General features: G+C 39.0%; 1 protein-coding gene across 1 annotated transcript; it reads right to left on the reverse strand.

Moving 5' to 3' along the window:
- Positions 1–645: 645 nt before the first annotated feature.
- LOC124999530 (phospholipase B1, membrane-associated-like) lies at positions 646–21,534 on the reverse strand. Its single transcript, XM_047574481.1, has 42 exons — positions 21,379–21,534; positions 20,783–20,836; positions 20,198–20,258; positions 20,079–20,113; positions 18,207–18,294; positions 18,056–18,107; positions 17,776–17,856; positions 17,435–17,500; positions 17,290–17,351; positions 17,075–17,150; positions 16,888–16,995; positions 16,689–16,763; positions 16,539–16,598; positions 16,358–16,435; positions 16,185–16,245; positions 15,881–15,939; positions 15,295–15,368; positions 15,147–15,190; positions 14,921–15,029; positions 14,744–14,795; positions 14,532–14,612; positions 14,358–14,423; positions 14,117–14,217; positions 13,943–14,024; positions 13,750–13,854; positions 13,118–13,213; positions 12,871–12,942; positions 12,708–12,785; positions 8,044–8,104; positions 7,730–7,788; positions 6,432–6,499; positions 6,296–6,339; positions 5,376–5,472; positions 5,227–5,278; positions 4,612–4,692; positions 4,461–4,526; positions 4,265–4,359; positions 2,716–2,797; positions 2,514–2,618; positions 2,327–2,422; positions 2,127–2,201; positions 646–1,587 (listed from the first exon to the last, which is right to left on the reverse strand). Exons 1-42 carry the CDS (start codon positions 21,509–21,511, stop codon positions 1,309–1,311), a joined length of 3,369 nt encoding a protein of 1,122 aa, XP_047430437.1. The 5' UTR covers positions 21,512–21,534; the 3' UTR covers positions 646–1,308.
- Between the last annotated feature and the right edge of the window lie 2,191 nt (positions 21,535–23,725).

The raw sequence follows: 23,725 nt of genomic DNA on the forward strand, positions 1-23,725 counted from the left end.
TGCCGAATTTCTTGAAGACGTTTCGCCACTCATCCAAGTAGCTTCTTCGGTTTTGATAGACTATTGGAAGATTGAGGTTTAAATGGGAAAACTCTGTGGATAACACCAACCAGAAACTTGCTTGGCCAGAAACTGGTGTCCCTATTTCCATAATGGCTGGTATTTACCTGTTGTTGAGAGGGGGTACTGTGTGACTAGGCTACCTACCCTGTGAATGCGGCTCTAACGAGGCTGTTGTCAGTGGGAGCCTCCAGTCTCGAGGTGTGAATGTTGTTGAAACTTGCGCATATGGGTGTACACACGCATATGCATGTATACACAGGTACGCACGTGTTAAGACATGGGTGCGCCTGCATACGCCTGTATACACATGCACACGCGTGAGTACACACACACACACTCGTACACACACATGTTTACTGTACACACACGCCTGCGTCATACACTATATGATTAACTATATAGTTTAACCCTTTAAGACCTAAACATCTGCGCGTGAAAAAAAAAAAATAAAATCTTGCATTATTTGAATTACCATCACCAATGGACAAAATATATGCGACAAGTCACACAGTATCACGTTCACATTATTTATTAATTGTATACTTTAAAAATATCAAAAATATTTTAAACCTAAGATATAAAATAATATACAGTATAAAACTCAATAACTTAATATTGTTGTATATACTAGGTCATTGAATTACTGTCAGTTGAGTCTCTCAACTTGGTTGCCCGCAATGATGGTTAAGATCCAACAGGTGTCAGTGTTGAGAAACACAGCAACACTCTTTAGTCAAAGTAAAACTGTCAAGTATTTCAGAATTAATTTAAACTATAGCATTAAATAAAAATTTAAATAATCAGCAAACGTATTACAGTTCTTCAAGAGCATGAATATAACAAAATCACAAAGTGCATCAACAATTACTCAAATACTGGCTTAAATATGCACGATGTGAAGACAAATGTACAAAAATGTATGGATTAAATTCATTACATCTTGATTATTTCACAGTTTCTAGGCAATACTTTCCATTCTTCTAGCAAGACATATTTTAAATACTAAAATTAAATATGTGAATTTCTAAAACAGACTCAAACTTTAATCTGTATCCAGTTCACTAAATAAAACTTATGACAAACTGACTATTTGCACAAGTGACAGACCTTGGCTCCAGGCACTCAAGACGGCACATCTGTATCCTCGGTTATTTGGCTTCACTTGGGCCAAAGGCAGGAAGGTAAGACACATTAACCATATTTACATATAGTCTTTAAACATTTGTTGAAACTGGATCGGCTACATTAAAAACCAGTTCCTTTAAGTACTTCTCCTGTGGTTACTGCTTTGTTTTTCCTGCGGTGGCAGCTGGACAGAATTAGCCATGAGGCAGTCACCCCAGCCAGCAGACTCACGATTCCCACGACTACAGGCACCCACACAGGTATGGAGGATGGACAAAGGGTGGTTAGGGCGGGGCTGGTACTGAAGGTCGCATCTGTGGCTGGAGATGGAGCCGTAGTGGTGTCGGTTACGGGTGGACTTGGGAGACTGTTGATCTTAGTGAAGATGAAAGGACTGGCCTGTAGAAAAGAGTAAAGAGAAAAATATAGTGAAGACACCACAAAGGGCAACATTTCAATGTAGAGATTATGAGCAGATTAAGATATTATGAATCCAGTATATTTCTACATGTAATATTATCCTGGTTTCCTTTCCTGTAATAATCATTTATTTGCATGGCTCTTATTTCAGATACATTTTCCTAAATGCTGATTCAATTCACTCTTGATTCCTCCTTTTCGAAACTACTGGAACACACATACCCATTATACCTGTTTTTTAGCCATTGCTAGTCATTTAATTTGTAAGATGCACAAATTAGCCCATGTATACTTTTTGAGATACAGTGCTTCTGAACAGTTGACCATAGCTCGAAATTATACAACATACAGCTTCAGTATTTATATTGTGTGAATCTGTACAATTGTGTGAACATTTTACGCTATTAATGAATGAATGATATTTAATTGGGATTAATCGTATTTCTTTGTGTGGAAGTCAAGGGTTAATAGATGGATGGATATGATTTAAGAGCAGTGAAATTTCCCTTCATAACTACCTCAGAGGGACAGTGAATCTTGGAGCGGTCATATGTGAAGTTGTTGTAGACCTGCTTCCTGCCTACGGGCTCCAGCTGGATAATCAGAGAAAAAAAACATCTGTAAAACTCCAACCAAACGAAACATTGTAAAAAAAACAAAACAAAAACACTGGCCACTCATTGGCTTCAGTTTGGTTCATTACTACCCAAAATCTCACCATGTTGTTCCACAAGGCGATGGCCATCTCAGCGTGAGTTCGCTCACTGATGTGGAAACAGTCCAGGGAGAAGAAACTTGGATCAGTCTCGCCCTTCTGGTAAAAAAACAACAACAACAACAAAAAAATCCAGCACTGGTGTCCAAATTTGTGTTTAGATACTTGTTCGACTACTTGTTTCACTTACTCCAATATAAGGGATAAAGAAATGTTGTAAAAAGGGCTGCAATACAACGGCAAAGTCTTCTTTCCCATTGTAGCGATCTCCCGAAAGAAGATACTGGATCTCGGTCTAAGAATAAACACAAAAAGATTGGTGGAATAACAATGAAACAAAACTTCTTTTCTGCAAAAAAATATTTGTGTTCTTAAAATATTGTTGATTTTACCTGATACTTGAGATTGATTTGTCTTATCTTCTCAAGCTCTGGAGAGTTTACTGATGGGTGGATAACGCATGGACACAAGCTTCTGTTCAAAGAAATAAACAAGAAAAGATATTTAATTGCTGCCAAGCGTCACGTACGAGACAACATCTCCTCAAATCTTTTAGAAGAACTAACCACTGGCCATTGTGAATTCAGCCCAGATGGAGTCTCCCTATGATTGATGAGCTGGGAGAACCCCTCCAGCATGTATTTAACATGAACCTACACCTTAGGAGGGACTCCCTGCAGTGGAAGACATCCTGCATTGCCCCAGTCCCCAAGAAGTCAAACCTGTAGCTGTACTCTCCTCTGTTCTACTCACGCTGTACACCTCAGACTTCAGTTACAGCACAGAGTCATGTCACCTACAGAAGTTCTCAGACGACATTGCAATTGTGGGGTGTTTCAGGGATGGACAGAGCAGGAGTACAAGAATCTGGTCTCATGAACAACTTCGTCTCGTGGTGCAGAGAGAACCGTCTTCTTTCACATTGAAAATACCGGGTTGACACAGGATTTTCAGACCCAGGTTTGGTCTGCTTTCACATTGCCAGGAGTCCCAGGTCTGACCTCCTGCTGTGAGAGCTGCATGCCTGTTTTTTATCTCCCTCATGTCATCGCATCGATAACATCATCATTAAGTGCGCCAAATCTCCTCTTCTCCATGGATGCAGAGTAGCTCGGGGATCTCACAGTCTTGTGCCCTGCCATAACCAATAAAAAATTGTGCCATATCGCTATACAAACCGTATAGAAACATGCGCAGCTCACATACAGATTCCCTGGAGCAATTTCCTAAACGTGACATAGGGCTATTTCACCTATCCGCTTCCATAAATGATCGTGTACAAACACATTTGATTTGCTTGATTGAAAAAATGGACAAAAACTCCGCCCTCCAGAGATTGGTCTCTTATGGGAGTTGACTAAAACTTTGCTCTGTTTTTAAGCTGCTCGCAGCCCTGGAGCTTCTACAATGACACAGTCAAACAGGCCATCCGGTGACAAAATCAGAATGTGACAGGCAGGTACATCAATGTCAATGAGTAAATTAGCGGGTCAACGCAGCATTCCTGTTCACATCAAAGCCAAGCCAAGCTGATAAAATCCCCGGTCATTGCCAGGTCATTCAACCCGTTTTTTTTTTGTTCGATGTGAAAGGGGCTTATATACAGCTAAAACGAAAGAGATGGTTGTGGATCTCCAGAGGTCCAGGCCCCACCTACAGACTGTAACCATGAACAGGGTGTATGCAGAGGTGGGTCAGACCTACCTGAGTCTACAGCTTCATCACAAACGGGACTGGTCGACCAACATAGACTCAATCTACAAAAAATATAGAGTCGTCTCTGTTTCCTCAGGAAGCTGCTGGACATGTTCTACCAGACTTATGTCTGTCAGACTATGATCTATGGATGATCCATGGATGGAATGAGGAGGTAATTTGTCCCTAAGGACATAAGACTATAAAATGACTCAAGACTCTAAAGCAGAATAATACAAAACCAACCTCTGCAGCAGTTTACAGCCCAGCGTGTTCTTTGAAACTTTTTTCAACTGGTGGACTTCAAAGATCTCCACGACATTTACCAACACCCTCGGTACCTAGAAACAGAGAAAAAGAAAAATGGCAGAATATTTACCTAAACTAATGAGGACTGATGTGTATTAAATGACAAGGCAAATATAATGTAAATGTAACTCACCTCTTTGTAAAGCATGTCCAAGCTTTGCATCAGACTGTGACTGAAGTTCTGAGGTGACAAATTATTCTACAGAGATATAATTTTATTAGAGTACTGTAAATAATGATTATTTGTGGACAATTTAGAAAAATGCATTTTAGAGAATACTTACTTGGTACGTGCAGTAATGGCAAAGATCATTTTCCCCTGTGAATATTGTCACAAGTTTCCAGTCCAAGTTAAAGTTCACCTCCTGTGTAGCAAACACAAAGGTAACATCAGGCGTGAAGAGAATCTTCAAAGTGAAGCGTGATTTATGCCTCTGTAGGACATAGGAGGCGTAATCTATGCTAGATGTGGGCGATACTGGGAATTTTGGTATCAATACGATGATACCAATGTTTTGTCTTGAAATGTCATGATCACTGAATAACTTCCTAATTTTGTCTTTAGTTTGTTGATTATGATTATTATATTATTTAGGCAAACAAACTAATTACAATATAAAACTATTTAGCTGGATAAAATAGAAATAATTCCCCTTTTACTAAACACAATTGTTTTAGAGAAAAGTTATTAGTGCAAATAAGAAAAAGTAACAATGTAAACTGAAACTTTTGCAGAAATTTCACTGAAGACGAGTCCTACAAATGTTTGTATCTCCGAACCTCCTCAGTTAAAATTTAATCAACGTGTTCCATCTTTATTGATCCAAAAAAAGTGCGGAAGTGGAGAAGCAGTCAAAAATACATTTCTGGAGAGGTGCAACTCAGGCTGGAAGTCTCACCTTGTTTTCTCTCATGGCCTTGATGAGAGCTTGGACTTGCGCTGGGATCTCCCTGCAACACAGCAGACGTTTAGAGAGACGAAGGGAGACGATGCCAGCTTGTTAAAAAGTTCAAAGATCAAAGACGTAAAAAGAATGAGTGTACTAACGAGGTTTTCGCTTCGGGTACGGCCATGTTGAAGCTCTTCTGTAGGCCTCGGCCTTTGGAGAAGCCCGTTAGAGACGGGTTGAACTTCCTCAAGATGTCTGAGGGGGAAAAAAAGGAGAGTAAGCAAACTATAAATACAGGAAAGCGCAAAGGATGCATTAGAAGCTGTATTTAACTGTAATTACTGTATGTATTGTGGATGTACAGGTGGTGCAAGACGATTGCTATAGGTCATATGAATTATTAGTTATTTTCTTCTTTTAGTTTTTTTTGTTCAATACTCTGATTGTGCGACCATAAAAGTAAGATTTATATATCCAACATAACCAACAAATTATGGGAGAGAATTAATCTGAGGATTTATCTTTTTTTTTTCAAGTAGATTTTTTTTCCATTTTTTCAAGTTTTGTCTCTTCATTTTAAGTTTAAAGTCACAGTTAATGTTTTATACATTTATTTCAGAATTCACATTGTATCTTTATCTTAGTGTTTGTTATTTTCTCAAATCCAGATTTAGTCTTTTTTCTAAGATTTCTTTTATCGTTTATTTGCTCTGTATTCTTAACTTTAAAGTTAGATCTGAGTTTTTTTTTGTCAGAATTCAGATTTATCTCAATATTTTGAGTTTAGAGTCAGATTAGAACACTTTTTTCCACTCAGATTTTATTTTCTAAGAAACTTTGAAACTTCTTTTTTTGCCTTTATTTAGGCGTTTGAAGTATTGAGATTCTATTTTCTATCACAGTTATAACAGTAACTCTTGACAATAAAGCAAACAGGCACATTTCCCAAAATGTTCTTCTGTTAAGACTGAAGATTTATGGTGTTTTGATTAAGTGTAAGTTTTATATTAAAATGATGATGGTTCTTCTTGTGTAGACCAGAAATGCAAATGTTGTTATTGAATGTGTAGAAACTCACTAGGCAGTGTTGTGACAGTCTCCAGAGTATTATCCCCTCCAATGCTACAAGAAAAATAGAGAAAAATCCATTAAAAACCACAGTGATTTGGCAAAGTCGAATGTAAACTTTAACTTTAGGATAAGACGGGTTGTACCTCCACGACACTCCTTTGTAGTGAACGTTGAGGTCAACCAGGTTCTTTGCCTTAGCGCCAGTGCCAGTCTGTGAACAGAGAAGACAGGGTGCAGGTTAAAGAGATATAAAAATTAATGCAATTATGCAATCAGCTCCACATCAAAGGCTAGACCATAAAACGGATTATTATCGCCACTGTGAGGTGTCTGACTGATTATGGAGTTCATTGTTATATAACACAGAGTAGATGATATCGATAGGTTCAACTCCAGTGACCAAGTGACCAAACGCTTTATGTGATATTATGTAATTGGATGTCCCTGTTGGCTTCAGTTTCCTGCCAAGGTCAGGCATCACCTGTGTTGCATCAGCCAATTACTTCATATCTTTCATATATTACTGTTCAAATCTCTTTATATTAGTTTACCGCTCGGCTGCCAGATTGTCCCTTGACTACTGGGCCTTACCTGATAACACTGTGATTTTGCTATGGTTTTTCAAATTTTGTACTGTTTGGTCTGTTTTGTTTTCTGACTGACTCCCTCCTAATGGGCCCAGACTTCTTGTATCCAACTATTATCTAGTCACTAGATTTTTTTTTTTTTTTGTGGAGGACCCCCTAATTGAAGGAGAGATTAAGTAGGGACCCCCTACCTACTATATGTTCTACATTAACCTCAGCCTATGTGCTATTATTATCATTTTGCATTCAATAATAAGCTATTCAAATAATACAGAGGTTTAAATATTTAGTTTTTTATTTCAAATGTGTGCAACACAGGGTGGCATAAGCATATCTTACATAAACACACATAACTGGTATATATATGTAGTAGTGGCCTCAGTAGTTGGCTGAAGGGAGCGAGCTGCAGTGTTAGCTTCTCTTCTGCTAACATTGCAGCGTGCTTCTGGGATTTGACCTGGAGACTGAATGGTTCTCAGCACATAATATCTGGCCTCATGATTGGCCCAGCAGCGTTAGGGGCGGAGCCTACTGTGTACAGGAGACTTTTATTGACAGGTCTAGTGTCTGTGAGAAACGGTGTTGAGACAGCTCCTATATCACTGAATGAGTGAATTGCCGACTGAAAGACAACGTCTTCTGCCTCCATTTAATCTTTTACTAAAAGATGTTGGAGAAATTGTGTCGGAAAATCAAAAAATATATAAAAAATGACTAATCAACTAAAGATTTTGCGACTCCCCTGTTGAGGACCTATGATCTAGTGCTTCAGCTGATCTCACTTTACCTCCTTGTTCTTAACAACAGAAAAGAATAAACCTGGAATAAACTGGTGATCGTGTTGCTATACATACTGTTGCAGAATCTCCAAGTGCTGCCACCACCTTGATGTCTGCTGGTCTCAGCTTGTGAACTATGGATAAAAGACATCAGACAGACTCAAAACAACAAACATCCCCCCTATATGATGCAATATCTAGCAGTTAATCAGCATCTGGAAATTTTTTAACCCCGCCTCCTGCAGTTTGTGTCTGATTTTGTCTACGATTACGGTATCTTGCTTCACAGATAAGGGAGAAAACTCAGCCTTCAGCTTACAAACAGGCAGATAAAAGAGGAGGACATTGAATCTAATATGTCAGCTGATAATGTCGAGTTGATGTCCTACCTGATGTTGGCACAGTGTCAGAAGGAGCAAGGTCCACACAGGAGAAGTCGCTCCCCCAGTTCTGGTGGAAAATCAGACAGCAAAGATGTAAAACCGGATAACATTGTACTTGTTTAGCTTGAAAAGGTATAAGGTGGTGACTGTTAAATGAGTCCAGAAGGTTCACTCTTTTTTTTATACACAACGTATGTGGTCGCCGTGGGAGCTTAGATGGAGGTTTTTGTTGAACTGATTCAATAAAATTTTGTAAAATTCTGATAAATATTTTGGTATTTTGTCCAAAACCCAAAATTAATCAATTTAGATTAACATAAAAACAATAAAAGGTAACCAGCCATCACATTTTAAAAGCCAAAAAAATGATTTTTCAGCAATTACAACACAAATGCTAATTTTAATTTTAAATAAAAAGAATCACTCTCAAATAACCTGATAATTGTATTTTTAAAAAGCACTTTTTATAAAACCCCAAATTATTCTATTCATATTAACATAAGAACAAAGGAAGGAAAATGGTCCCCACGCTTAAAAAGCTGAAAACTCAGAATATTTAAATAATTTTAAACAATAAATCAATTATCAAATAGCTTAAGGTTTGGTTCAATGGTGTTTGAAGACGATATCTTTCAACATAACTGAGGTAAGGTGCATCTTTTGTTGTTGTCCTATGTCACTCTCACGTCATGATGTCAGCTGGTGGTAAAACAGAGGGAAGCTTGAGGCGAACACTGTCACAGTTAACCCCCAAAATGTCACCTTGCTGCAGTTTTTTGGTGCCAAAACCGAAAAGCAAAAACACTGACTTTTATCACATACCAGCCACTGCCAGTCGTAGACGGCTTTGAAAAGACTAGAGTGAGATAATTAACAACAATGCTCACACTTCATATCAGGGGAGAGATTAATAAGTTATGTAACATCAGTTTCAGCCTGGATAACGTTATAGGTTATAAGGCACACAGTGGCGTGGTAGCTTCATCGAGGGGGGTGACTCCAGGACGCTGGATCTCACTGTTAAGCCTTCTTGAGGTGTCGTGGGCCTAACTTAACAAAACATTGGTGAAGGGAGGTGCCCACTTGAAAACCCCAATGATGTGCTGCACAATGCCTACTCTTGCTAGTTAGGCTCGTTTGCTGGCGTTTTCTTGTGTGTAACTTCAGATCTTGGCAGAGGGGAGGAATGTTGTTTGAAGCATAGTTGCATGTGTCATAATTTCTTACTTACTGCTGACGGTTAGGCTAATTAGCTGGCGTGTGATAGTGTTATTTTGACATAGGCAGAAGAGATGCCTGGTCCGAGGCAGAAGGAAGAGATGCCTGGTCGAGTGTGGTCACATTCCCATCATTTCTTACCTACTGCTGGTGGCTAGGCTAATTAGCTGGTGTTTTCTATTTTTTTTTTTTTTTTTTTTATTCTGTGGCTAGGCTAATTGTATCTCGTTTCTGACAAAGACAGAAGGAGGAGATGTCTGGTCCGAGTGTGGTCGCATTCCCATCATCTCTATTACCTACTGCTGGTGGCTAGGCTAATTAGCTGGTGTTTTATTTCTGTGGCTAGGCTAATTGTATCTCTTTTCTGACATAGGCAGAAGGAAGAGATGTCTGGTCCGAGTGTAGTCGCATTCCCATCATCTCTATGACCTACTGCTGGTGGCTAGGCTAATTAGCTGGTGTTTTATTTCTGTGGCTAGGCTAATTGTATCTCGTTTCTGACATAGGCAGAAGGAAGAGATGTCTGGTCCGAGTGTAGTTGCATTCCCATCATCTCTATTACCTACTGCTGGCTAGGTTAGTTAGTTAGTAAGTCAGTTAGTTAGTAGCTGGTTGGTTGTGCAGTTGGACCGGACTTTTAAAGGAGTTTTGACTTAGATCAAGGCACAAGGGATTGTAACATCTTGTCCTGTGTATTAATGAATAGGTTACAATAAATTGTGACTGAAATTACGTTGGTTAAAGTTAACCTTTATTTGTAGGAGTCTTGTTACACGTTAATGCTAATGCTCACTGCTAGCAAACTCAACGTTAGTTGTTTGGGTGTCAGAGCAGAAGTTGTATTTGCTATGTTACCCACCACAGTGGTTCTACTTACTTCTTGTAATATCTTCATAGAAGACGCCGTCAGTTTTTTCTTTTGTGTAGACGCTCGGTTTCTCAATTAGGGATGTGTAAATGTAAATGTCTGGTCATTGCACAGTGGGCATTCCCATCAAATTGCCCATCCAGTCAGTGATACTGCAGGAGTCGGTGGCAACTCGATGCAGAGTGTTTGGTGAATGAATGAATTTTTTTGTATGTTTATATATTTTAGTGCGTCTACGGTTACGATTTATTTTATTTTATGTTATTCTATATTGTTTTATGCAACAAACACCAAGGCAAATTCCTTGTATGTAGAAATATACTTGTCAATAAAGTCTTTTCTGATTCTGATGAAACTTCGCATATACGATGGTTCTGTGATGAAGATATCTGTTAATGGTGGGTCTAATTTTGGTGAACAGTTCTGCCAATGCCGTGGCGCTGACATGTTGGCAACGTTAGCGGCCCACCTTATTAGCATGCATACTGCTTTTGTATTAAAATTAATAATTGATGTAATTGATATGTAAAGTGTTTATGTTCCTCACACAGTATAAACACGTTATAGCGGGATATTCTGTCAAATAAACAATATATAAATCCCAGTGTCTGTGGCATTAAGCAACTTGGTCCACATCTAAATTGTGGCTCTCATAATATATGTTTGCCAGTTTATAAGGTCTGCTTTTATAAATTAATGCAATTCAACAGTACGACAGAGATTACAGCCTCCATAGAGAGAATAAATTAATTAAATAAATGAACACCTCTCAAACAAGTTAGATAAAAACTGGACATTTTAATATGTGATGAATATGAATGAATGAATAGTATACAGCATTCCTTTTGTACTGTAGTTTCTCCCAAGTGTTGCAAATAAATTGGTGAGTGAGTATATACACACAACCTGACTACATGATAGAAGAATGTTATGTTTATGTACTGCATTCTACATGTAATAGTTTTAATCTTATCTTTTTTGTTCAGGTAACACTCTCTGTCATTGCAGTTGTTCTATCTATAAGTGCAGAGTTTGCAATTGTATCAGCTCTAGTCAAGAGGGTCGTCTGAGACACCATCGACTACCACACGGAAGAGGACTTCACTGGCCGTGCATCCAGACTGTGTATGTACTTTTAAAACACTTGGTGGACTAAAATCACACCTTACTAGATGTATACAAAAACTTACAACATCCTTGTTTCAACAGAACACCGACCCAGAGGATGAGAAGATCAGAGGAGTCAAGATGGGTATCGTCTCTGTTGTGGAAGGTGACAGTTCACCTACTTTGCTTCCCACGGTTACCAGTGTTATTGCCATAATCGTGGAAGAGGCCATTGTCCATGCAGATCCCCCAAACTTTCTCACTGCATTTACATCTATCTCTTTGGCCTGTTCTGTGCTCTGAACATGGAATTTCCCAAAGACCATAAATTCACTTTTGAGGTTATTCAGTACATCTTCATGGAAATGCATGTGTGACATTTCAGGGACTCAGTATTTTACCCTGATGCCCATTTAGTTTTTGTTTTTTTGTTTGTATTTATCAACATTTTTGGGTATAAGGGACGAGAATATTTCTCTGTATTTTGGAAGAGCTTTGTCAAGCACAGTTGTATTTGAGGAGATTGTGTGTTCATTCTTTGCAGATTCAAATGATGTGACTGTGAATCAGTGTGTAGTGCAGAGAGAGTCCTTTGGGATTAGGCATTGTAGGTAAATTTGAAGTAAAAATATTTCTAGTGCACAATATTGGATTGAATGTGATGCAAGTGTTTTTTAATATTTATTACAACAGTGTTTTTATCATTTATAGTGTAGCTTTGTGTTTTATTTCTGTGGCTAGGCTAATTGTATCTCGTTTCTAACATAGGCAGAAGGAAGAGATGTCTGGTCCGAGTGTAGTCGCATACCCATCATCTCTATCACCTACTGCTGGCTAGGTTAGTTAGTTGGTAAGACACTGGTCTGAGTGTAGTCTCTGGTCCGAGTGTAGTTATTATTATTATTTTTTTTGTAATATCTTATGTGTATTTTTTAATTGTGCAAAATAATGTTTTGTGTGTGGACATTGTTTTATTCTTGTGTTTAGGTTTTAAATGTAAAAAGAAGAAGCCTTTAATTAGTGTGTGTTGCTAAATCACTGAACCCGTAACTTCATGGTAAAGGGGCATCATGCACACATACTGTGTTTATCTACAAGACTGATGTGTTTGATGGTTTTATTGTGATGTTTAAGATTGAACAAAACATAATTACTTGGCACAGCTTTTATTGTTACAGATTTTTTTTTAAAAGAAAGTTAGGTTGTCTGAACAAAACGTAGTTACTTGGCACAACTTAAAGTATTAGTATGCAGAAATCAACATTTCAAGTTGTCAAGAAAACCAGGTTGTCTGAACAGAACACAATTAGTTGGCATAATTATATGTAGTTTTCTTCAAAACTTAAGATATTGAGTTTTGGTGGCTTTTTCTTAGACTTAGACTTGATGATCCGTGAGGGAAATGACTTTGTCACACTAGGTAAGTTGTACATTTTACCAGTGTGATTTTCTGGAACTTCTCATGTTAGGCTCTTACTTTGTTGGGTGCAGGTGTGGGAGCGGGACCAGAATATGAGTAATTGCTGTTGCTATAGGTTCGAATATATGGTGAAGTCTGTAGAGAGAGGAAACTTAGATTATTTACCATGTGGGTTCGAATTTGAGAAAAATGTGATGTTGTTGTCGTTTTTCTATCCTACCTTGGTGGGACACATCATCTTGTTGTTTGCGTTAAAATCTTGTGTGGTAGTCTTCTGTCCCAGAGGTTCCAGCTGTGATGAGAAAAAACATAAGTCACTCATTATTGTGTCCTGTCTTTATTCAGCCCATTGAGCCGGCTGCATAGACGCGCGCCTACGTACATACGTACATAGGGCTTAGGCTCTCAATGCACCACCAAAATAAGGTCCATATGGGCACCACCTATGCTGGTGAAAGCTACTTTACCATGTTGTTCCACAGGGATCGAGCCATCTGTGTCTGGGCCTTCTGGCTGAGATGGAAGCAGTCAGCGCTGAAGAAGGAGCGATCGGGGCGGCCGTCCTGAGGAGAAAAGGTACGACGAAAGCTTTAAACCTCCATAACTTAATGATTATTTATGTCAGTCTGAGCAGTAAACTGTGGAACTAGTAGGAGCTTGGTCAATTTAGCCTATAGAAAGACATCAATCTTCTTTTTAAAAGGAATAATCCGACACTTATCGGGAAATGATTTGCATTTGATTGACTCCACTCTTACAGTCTGCACAGGAAATATGAGCCAGCAGCTCTTTTAGCTTAGCATAAAATAGTTAGAAATAGTAAACATATATGCATGTGTACAGATTACACAGAAAACAGATAAAGCTTTACGGATAGATGTTGGGGAGTGAGTATAAAAGAGTTTGTCTCCAAATATGAAACTTAATTCTCTGGATCAATAATTTTCTATAGATGTTTCGATCTGGATTAAGTGAAGTTCCCAGCATCATTTAATCCGAGTAGAGGAATAAAACTGCTAACATTGTAAATCAGACGTATGGGCTAGGAGCAGCAGTTCTAATGACGTTAAATCTGTGTTGAGTCCGTGCTGTCACTGACCGCCAGTCTGGGCAAGACAGTTTCTCTGAAGAAAGGCTGGAGGACCACAGTGAAGTCTGGCTGAGTGTCGTACCGGCCCGACTCGACCAGCCCAACCAGCGCACGCTGAAAGGTGAAAATTTGACGTGATGATTGATGGAGCAGATGAAGGTTCGTCTGTTTAACAAGTTCTTTTTGTTGTTTTCTTTCATACCTGATAGCCTCTGTTGATTTCATCCAGTGCCTGAAGAGCTTCAGAGCCGGGCTCTGGCAGGACAACGCAAGGACACAGCATCCTGGAGATAACGTTGTGTTTGTGATTATTCATTAGAGTAGAACCCACAAATTATTTTACTATAATTATAATTATTTTTTAAGAGTTACTCACTCAACCAGCCAAGATGGACAATTAAGAGAACTGTCCAGGTTCATTTCTCTCAGTGGCAGTATGTGAAAGGGCTCTACTAAATTCACCAGAGCTCGGGGAACCTAGCGGAGATCAGCTCAGTTAGTCCCAGCAATCAGGCACGCTGGTGTTAAGGCGATCAGCCATAACATTATGGCACTTTAATGTTATGGCTGATCAGTGTACAAATCTACAAACGTGTCTCGAGTTCCGTCTATTTTACCTCCTGTTGAAGATAATCCAGACTTTTCTGAATGTTGAGAGCATAGTTTTCGACCGAGTAGAGCAGCTGCAAAGAAACAGGAAACACATTTAGGTTCAGTTTCCTTTGGCGGCTCAAAAAAACTCCCCCCAAAAAATTCATCTTTCTGAATAATTGCTCCATCTCCGTACTCACAGAGTTGCTGCAGTAATCACACATGTCATTGCCGCCGATGAAAAGGGTGATCACCTTCCAGTCCAAGTCAAAGTTGACTGTCTGTAATAGAGCGTAGATTTATTAATGAATGCATTAATGAATGCTGTCAGCTTTAAAAAGAAATCGATATCCACTTTTTAAAGTGTACAAATGAAAAAATAAATAAATAAATAAATCTCTAATAAACTCACAGGGTCGCTCTTCATCATCGCCACAAGAGTTTGCGCCTGTGGTAGCATGTCGCTTAAAACACAAACACAATAAATGATCAGAGTAGAACAGTTTAGGGAAACTTTTTTATCTATTTATCCGATGCTACTTATTAAAAGTAGTCAGATTCGCGTGAAAAGACGTCACGTTGGACTCACATGGCTTTTGCTCCTGCCACAGCCTGGTTGAAGAAAGCTTTGGGATTATCAGGACCCCCCGTACCAAGAGAGAAGCCCTTCACATTGTGGTTGAAATGTTTCAAGATGTCTATTAACGAAGAAAGAATTATTAATAATAATAATAATAATAATAATAATAAGGATTATAAAGGATTATAATGTGAACTTCCCAGAAATACAAAAAAATACAAAAAAAAAGACTCACTGGGCAGAGTGGTGACAGTTGTGAGGTTTTGATCTCCACCGATGCTGCAAAAATACACAGAGAATGAATGAATGAATGAATGAATGAATGAATGAATGAACGGTGAACACATATGCAGTAATGAAACAGTAGAAGAGTGTTGACTCACTTCCAGGATAAACCTCTGTACTGAGTCAGGACGTCAAGGACGTTGTACGGACTGGATGCAATGCCGTTCCCAGCCTAAAACAATGGAAGAAGACAGGGTTTATAGTAACGTGATGGAATAAGACAGAACGTAACAGTAATAACACGAGTACAGCACAGGCTTCCTTTGCCGCTTGGTCTAAAGTCTGCAAATGCATCAGGTAATAAAGTCCGACTAGTTGCTCTTTCGATTAATCCACAGTTGATCATTAAAGCTCTGGGTTATGATCCTCTGGTGAAATAAGTAGGACAGATATCAGAAAGGTGGAGGTCAGTATTAAAACTGACGATGCTGCCAAACTGTTGGTAACTCTTTAACTTTTCAATTAATTCCTTTCCCTTGGGTCCAAAGTAGGGTCAATAAAATGGTATAAACCTGTCAAATAAAAGTCTCACTATGACCACCTTCCTAATATTGTGTAGGTCTCTCTTGTTGCCTCCAAAACAGAGTGGACATGGACCTTTTTTAATCTTTTTTTGGATCTAGTGAATTTGGAGTTGGCTGATTGGTGTTAATATGAATCTATCTAAATATGAAAATGACTCACGGTCAAAGAATCTCCGATGGAGGCCACAACTTTGATGTCTCCAGGCCTCAGTTCATGGACTGTGGAAAAATAAAGAAGTAGTAGAGTCGTCAAACGTGATAAAATATGACAATATGACAATATGATTAATGTACCGATAAATTACAGGAAATAAACAACTTAAAGTATCTGAATTTAGGAGTTGAGTTTGTTATTTGGACGTCTATTGAAGAAACTGCCTCATTACTCTTCCTTTGCGGGCTACTTAGAAGGTTTCTGCACGCAAGATGTTACATGAACACACCGTGTGATTAAACCGTCTCACCTGAAGTGGGTGTGGAGTCTGAGGGGCTGAGGTCCTCGCAGGTCATCTCTGTCCCTGTCAACTGACCAGGAAGACACAGAGCGCAATTAAAGAAGCAGAACACAAGAACTGAGGCTCGGGCGGGGGGGGCTGCCACGGCCTCCACTGAGCTCGGCTGCGGACTAAATACTCACCGGATGAAGGCGAGGAGAGGCGTCGTGGGCTTGGCGATGTGAAGGAGAGTTTCCCTCCGTGCGCAGGAAAGGTTGATCCTTGTTATGAAGGAGACAGACGGATGAGGACGAAGGGCCTCGGTAGCAGAACAGTACACGTCTAATGGCAAACGGAGATGCTGATTTCACAGGAGTTACTCACCTCAGTTGGACAGGGCAGTGTGGCGATCTTTGTGTTGTGTTTGCCGGCCGTGGACTGCAGCTGTAAGACAGACGACAGTTTTCAAGTTTTCATGAGCGTTAAAACGAGAGAACAGGGGACGCTAGAGGACGTGACTGATTGAGGCCTCACCAGGTTCGCCCACATCTGCATCACGAGTTTTTCAGTGTGCTGCGAAGCTTCGGACTCAGAGAGAGGCTTTCCCCTCTGTTAACAAAGAGGACAGACAACTCTGTTACTGTATGATATGTCACCCTCCCAGTCATAATTTTTAGTTTTTAAGTTTAACAAGGACCGAAACGGTACAAGTGAGAGGAACCTGATGACTCACAGCGACAGACATTGGGTCTCTGAGCAAAGGAGCGGCGTGAAGGCTGACGGTGAAGTCCTCTCTGTTGCTGTACCAATGCTTCTGGACCATGAGCTTGTCCAGGGAATCCTAGAAGAAAGAATGTTTCACCGTAACAAGGTGCATGCTGCAACATGGGAGGTTAAAACTTGTTGAATCACGGACAAACCTGCAGAGCTTGAGTCATCATGGCCCTCATCAGCCGGAACTCTCCCTCAGTGCTCGCTTCCATGCAGGCACACATCCTGCAAGAAAAACCCAAGTGTGGGTTGTTGTGGCTGATTGATATTACAACCCTCAAATTAAAGTCTGCACTTCGATTGTCATTATATAACTCAACTTTTTAACAGCTAAGTGTCGAAAACAAATATGGACACAACTCACTTGTTTTGGTGTGGGTCAGGCTCTCCGTCCCACAATGCAACGCTGACGATGGTCCGCTTCATCTGCAACACATGGAACCGTGAGCGGATGTGTAGACGCTAATAACTGAAGGAATGGAAAATACTCGGTACAATGTGAAATATACCTGAGAGTGCAGCAGCTGCAGAGCCTCATCCACCTCTTTCACCACGGCTCTGATGTCAGATGCAACCTGCAACGCAAAAGAAACATATTTAGACCTTTCAGAAGGTCTACTACTACTGGTACAACATGACAACTGTAAGCTCATAATGGCAACTATTCCACAGGAAACACTTTATCTGCACATACCAAGGAAAGAGTGAGAGTCAGACGCTGATAAGGATAAATAACGTGGACTCTGTAACGTTGCCATCTAAGACGAGTCAGTTGATACAAAAAAATAAAAGTGATTTTTGATCTTTGAATTCAGCTTATTCTCCACGCCGACGTGATTTTAGCGTTTACCTGCTGCTGCTCACAGCCACAGAGCTGGTCCGCCTGGACGAAGAGGAGCACCAGCTTCCAGTCCTTGTTCACATCAACATCCTGGGGAGGAAGAAAGGTGGCATCAATCACTGTGAAACTGTTGTTTTGTAAAATCACACTAACTTTTAAAAACAGTCTATGATCGGGTGCTCACCTCTACGATTCCAGTTTATTAGTAACTATGCTTTGCACGTGTAAACTAAATACTCTTTAACAGCTTCCATTAAGTTTCCAAGCAAATTAATTAATGAACACCTACCGGATTGTTCTGTAGGTAGTTGGTAACTTCCTTCGCCTGCTCCAGCACGGTGCTGCATAGCGAAAATGGCAGAAAAATAAAAATTAAATCACTTGAAACAGCACGAGTCACTGTAAGTGGTATATATTGTGTCAGAAAGTCGTGTCTGTACCTGCGTCGAGGAAGGTGGCGATCTCTGTGAACGTTTGTTTGATGTGTGATGTGACTGGTCAGCTCAGGACTGAACTGAGTCATCAGCTCTGATGGAGACAAACAGTGTAGCTCGCAGTTATAAAACAAAAAATCTTAGTATTATGCACTTTATGCGTTGTTTGCACTTTTACCCTGCACTACAATGTGTCACGTCTTTATTTATTGTATTTTTATTACTTTCATTGCGGTTATTGTGTCTTGTGATGTCATCTGATGTTGTCCACTGTGTCTCTGATGTCTGTCTCTGAATAATTCATAATTCATTCATCTGAACTGAACTGAACTTAAAAACAGGAGTCAAATTGCAGTTCACGCCCATGTCTCGTTAAAGCATATTGTCGACCATTTGGACTTAACTTCATGATCCCGACATTTGACGTTTGTCAATTTAAAGTTCACCCTTGAGTCTCAGAGGAAGTTTGAGACAAATCTGAAGAATTTCTTTCGAGGCATTCAAGGAGATATTTACAAGAATGGGACGTAAAGATGAATGGACAACCTCCTTACCGTCCTTACGCCTGCTGTCTCCAGCATGGAGGATGATTAGATGAGAGTAAACTCTATTTTTCTAGCCTTAATGAAATATCTTGTTTGAATATGTATTGGTATTGTATTTGGTTGAAGTTTAGTCGCTTGTCCCATCATTTCTTACCTCCTGTTGGTGGCTAGGCTAATTAGCTGGTGTTTTCTAGTGCTTTACTTCCGTGGCTAGGCTAGTTAGCTGGTGTCTGGTAGTGTTATATTTCTGATCCTAGCAGAAGGGAGCGGTGTTGGTTGAAGTTTAGTCCCACCACCTCTCATTACCTCCTGCTCTGGACTAGGCTATGTAGCTGGTGTCTGGGTGTGTCTTATTTCTGATACTGGCAGAAGGGAGAGATATTTGGTTAAAGTGTAGTCGCATGTCCCATCATCTCTATTACCTACTGCTGCTGGCTAGGCTAATTAGCAGCTGACCGCTGGGTTTCTAAATGAGTTTTGCCTCAGGTTATGGCACAAGGGATTATAACATCTAGTCCTGTGTGTTAATGAATATGTATGACATTACATTTACTGATGACCAATAAAAATAATTATTAGTTGTGTTCCTAATGGGGTGGACTTGATTGAGACAGAAGTGTTTCAGTAGTAATTGAATTAGTGATCAGTTGGCAGCACAGTTGCCAGTTCACACTAGTGAACATGAACGCCCCCTTATATAACAGTCAATAAATTTGAGCTTCATGTTCAGTGTATGTTTAATCAGCACATTAAAGGTGACCATTTAAGTGTGTGATCGTTCTGGAGGATGTAGTTTGTGGTGCTGTTAAACTGGATTAAATTAAAGTCTTTCTGCTATTTGGGGTTGTCAAAATAAAAGAAACAAATGATATAAAGTAAGTTAGTTAATGCATTAAACACATAAAACATTTTAAAATGCAAATATTAGTATTACTTAGTAATGTGACAGGGTCAGTCTCCCAGAGTCACCTTCCTGCTTTGTGCCAGTCAGTCTTTTATTAGTGTGAAGTACAGACAGTACTTGTTTGTGTATTTGGGGCTCGGATGTTTCTCATTATCACAGCCAGAGTTGATATCGGCGTAGTAAAGATAGTGCACAGTAGGGCAATAGCTCGTATCAGTCTCGTTAGATTAGTGCATTTATACAATTCTAGTGTTACAGTCATGTTTGAAACAACTCATTTTAGTTCCTTTTAACATTGTCTCCGACATTTTGACATCAGGTTTTATTGGAAGGAAGCAAAAACCAAGAGGGAGACGCACGTACGACCTGAATGACTTGACTGATGAAGAGATATGTTTTAGCAGAAACTATAAACAAACATGGACTCACCACTGAGGCGTGATGCAACCGTGAAGAGCTCCACGCTGCGGAAGAAAAAACACAGAGTGAATTTAGGAATGTCAGATATCTTGGTGCAAGTTGTGCTGCACGGTTGAAGCTGTGCTCACCTGTGCGCATGAAGTCTGATGTAGGACAGCAAGGCCACATCTGAGGGCTTCACACTGTTGACTTGAGAGACAAGACAACAGTGAGAATTATTGTATAAAGGGGTATAAAGTGTGTACAGTGGTCCTTTAGTTAAGTAGAATTAACAATGTTAAATGGATTCAAGATTGAAGTCTGGAGATGTTTGTTGTCAAATGCACAGTAAAAACAACAGTTTAGACAATACAATTAAATTCTTACTTTGCAAGTTCCCTCTTAACTAAAATAAAATAAATCAAAGTCAAATTATAAATAAAAAACGGGAACTACTCTATTACAAGTCCTGGACTGGGAAATGTGTTGTCGACTATACACCCAAACTTTAAGGAGTGCTGATTATGCAGAATTCCTCATACTAATAATATTATATCATGGACCTGTTAGAAAAAAAGTAATATATGTTTGAGTTGGTTTGTCTGTGCATTGATATACTGACGTCTGGTATTAAATGTGAAATAGACGAATGAAAGATGAAAAAAAGATTCACCTATTCTTACTTGTGCTCTTCTTCTTTCTCTGTAAATAAGTAGTGGGAAATTCTGACTTACCAGTGGATGGAGGGTGCTGGGATCGGGCCATCTGGGCACAAGGCAGACCGTGTGCTGAAATACAGATAATAATAAAATATGAGTGGACTATCCATGCAGACCATTCTGTTCACAAGTAATGTGGTTCCATGTAAGTATCATGCTCGTTCAATGCAAACTTGGCTCAGCATTACTCAAAATCATCAGTTTTAGAAACAAACACACTGTTATATTATTAGATCTGTGCGTTCACATTTTAGTTTTAGAGGCATTTTGGAGCAACAAAGACATAAAGATACAAATTATGCAATGATAATAAACACAATTTTAAACCAAATGTTGAAAATAAAACTGAAAATAAATTCGTTTTAATGTATTTCACTATATTTTATAAAGGACACATCCATAGGTTAGTGAATATAAAATAAAAATAAGGCAATTGACATCTCAACGATTGTTTAAAGCCGAACATGATGCTGTTGCAGATTGTAGTCGTATATCTATATGTATGATCTATATGTAAGATTAGCAAATATAAATCTGGCTTATGCTGCAGCCACGACATCAGATTTTTCCAATGCTGCATCATTAAGAAGAGTGACATCAACAGTGCAGACCTGTCATCCTTGTGAGCCCCAGCAGTGAGATCAGAAGCAGTTGTCGAAACATCTTGGTTGTCCTTGTGGCTCTGTTTGGCAGCTTCCTTTCTGTCCTCTCTGCTCCCCTCGGTGGTTGAAGATCAGCACTCATCGGTCGCTATCAGTTGGTCATATATACATGTCCAGCCATAAACTGCACAGAAGGGGCGGGACTAACCGTCTTGTTTCAAGGACACAGTCATAAGATTTTATAATCAAACAATGACTCTGATAAGATCAGAATGAAACCATAAAATATTGTAATAATAAATAATATTAATGTGATTCTGCTTTTAAACTAATTCTTTTTTGCAACATCAACTTTCATTTTGAACTTTTCTTTGGTTACTGTGAAATAAAATGCACTGACGGCTAAACAAAAAAACAAATGCGGCAAAGATTCGAGACATCGAGAGTTGCAAAAAGACATAGATTTAGGGTTGCGTTTTTCTTAATTATAAGAACAGTCCATTATCTGTTGCTGTTATATAAGAGATTAATAGATGTTCTAGGCCACGTAGCACAATGTCTTCACAATCATGATAAAATGGGCATACCTGAATTCGCACGCGTCTGAAACGCAAAATCCCCCGGTACAATGACTTTCAAGTTTTAAATGACGCCACTTTTAATTTTATTATTTTAATTTTATTTTGTGGACATTTTGTGGATTTTGCACAGGCTACTCTATGTTAAGTTAATTAGCTACAGGCATCGGCTAGTTAGTTTAGCATAAAGGTGGTATAATAAGCAGCCTACAGCTAAATCTGTCCTCATCACATCTTAAACTTAATAGTAAAACGTATAAAACAGACAATATAATACTAAAAGTATAAACTGAAACATAAAATTCACATTATGTTTTCGGATTTTATGTAGGTTTGTGTGTTGCTTTATGGACTCTTAGCGGCCGTTTATCTTACAGCACAGATTATGGAAACAGGTTTAACAGCTAGCCTGGATCTGTTCAGTGCTAACCGAATTTCCTGTCAGTAAACCATTAGCAAAAATAATGATAAAATACTGCATTTAAGCATAAAAACAATATGATTTGAGTTTTTTTTGTTTGAGTTTATGTCTTGGCTCAATGTCTTGGCAACTGATAAACTTAGCACAAAGATTATAAATGCGGTTTAGCAGCTAGCGTGGCTCGGTTCAGTGCTAAATTAATGGGTCCTAATTACAACTTAAACCAATAAAATACAATAATACGAATGATGAATGCATATTTAAGTGAAATAACATGAAGTTGTGCTTGTATCTGAGTTTATATTTTGGCTTGCTGGAGTCCTGGCAGGTGGTTAGCTTAGCATAAATATTGTAAACAGGTAAAACAGCTTGTCTGGCTGTAACTAAATCTGCCATCAGCGCACTTTAAACCAATAGCAAAAGTAGTGATAACATATTTAAGTGTAAAAACAGTGTGTGAGCTTAATTGGGTTTATGTCTTGATTTAGTGGAGTCTCTGTAGCCGGTTAACAAAGGCCACATGGTAAAACAGCTAGATTGGCTAGTTAGACCCCAACTAAATTTGTCCTATATCTTACTAACTAATAATGTAACAGCACAAATAACACAAAAACTGAACACATATTCACGTGTAAAAACATTTTGTTGTTGTTTTTTTTTTTCTAGGATCCTCTGCAGCTATTTATCTTAGCATGGAAACTAATCATGAGCCTAGCTCAATGCTAGTAAAATCTTCTTTCAGTACATCTTTTAAACGTAATAGTTCACACACAGTAACAAACACATATTTAAGTGTAAAAACATTATGTTGTGAAATTATTTGGTTTGTGTCTCAGCCTCCTTTCCAGGAGGAACCTGGAAAGTATCGGTACCTGGTTAGCTTAGCACAAAGACTGTAAACAGAGGTAAACAGTTAGCCTGACACCTATATAACACAATGACATAAGTAATGAACACATATTCAGGTATACAGTGGCACTGCATTGTGATGTTTTATTTGGGTTATATGGGCTCTGTATGAATTTTTCAGATTCAGACTTAGAAATCTTTATTTGTCTGTGGGAGAACAATTTGTGAGCAGCTTGACGTGCAAAACGAGACAGGTCAACTTCATAAAAAGAAAATATTAAACTATTAATTTAACACGCAATATACATCTTTGTTATGGTAACTGGATTCCTTGGAAAACAACATGCAATCAACAATCATGCCACTCCTGCTAATCATTTAATTGTATATGGAGCAACCATGAACTACAAAGATTATCTTGACGCTATCTTTTTCATTAGAATTAATGACCTTGACATAGCTCTTGTTCTCATGAACAGAGTCCGACCAATCTGCGAACCTGAATGGA

The sequence above is a fragment of the Mugil cephalus genome, chromosome 21 (assembly GCF_022458985.1).
Source record: "Mugil cephalus isolate CIBA_MC_2020 chromosome 21, CIBA_Mcephalus_1.1, whole genome shotgun sequence".
Classification (NCBI taxonomy): Eukaryota; Metazoa; Chordata; class Actinopteri; order Mugiliformes; family Mugilidae; genus Mugil; species Mugil cephalus.

Bases quoted from the DNA above. Each gene is read 5' to 3' on its own strand.
- LOC124999530 (XM_047574481.1), bottom strand. From the start codon at position 21,511: ATGAGTGCTGATCTTCAACCACCGAGGGGAGCAGAGAGGACAGAAAGG. The intron at 17,857-18,055 runs GTAGGTGTTCAT...CTTCCTCCCCAG, and splicing joins ACTACCTACAGAACAATCCG to GATGTTGATGTGAACAAGGA. The intron at 4,693-5,226 runs GTGAGACTTCCA...TTTGCTACACAG, and splicing joins AGGCCATGAGAGAAAACAAG to GAGGTGAACTTTAACTTGGA.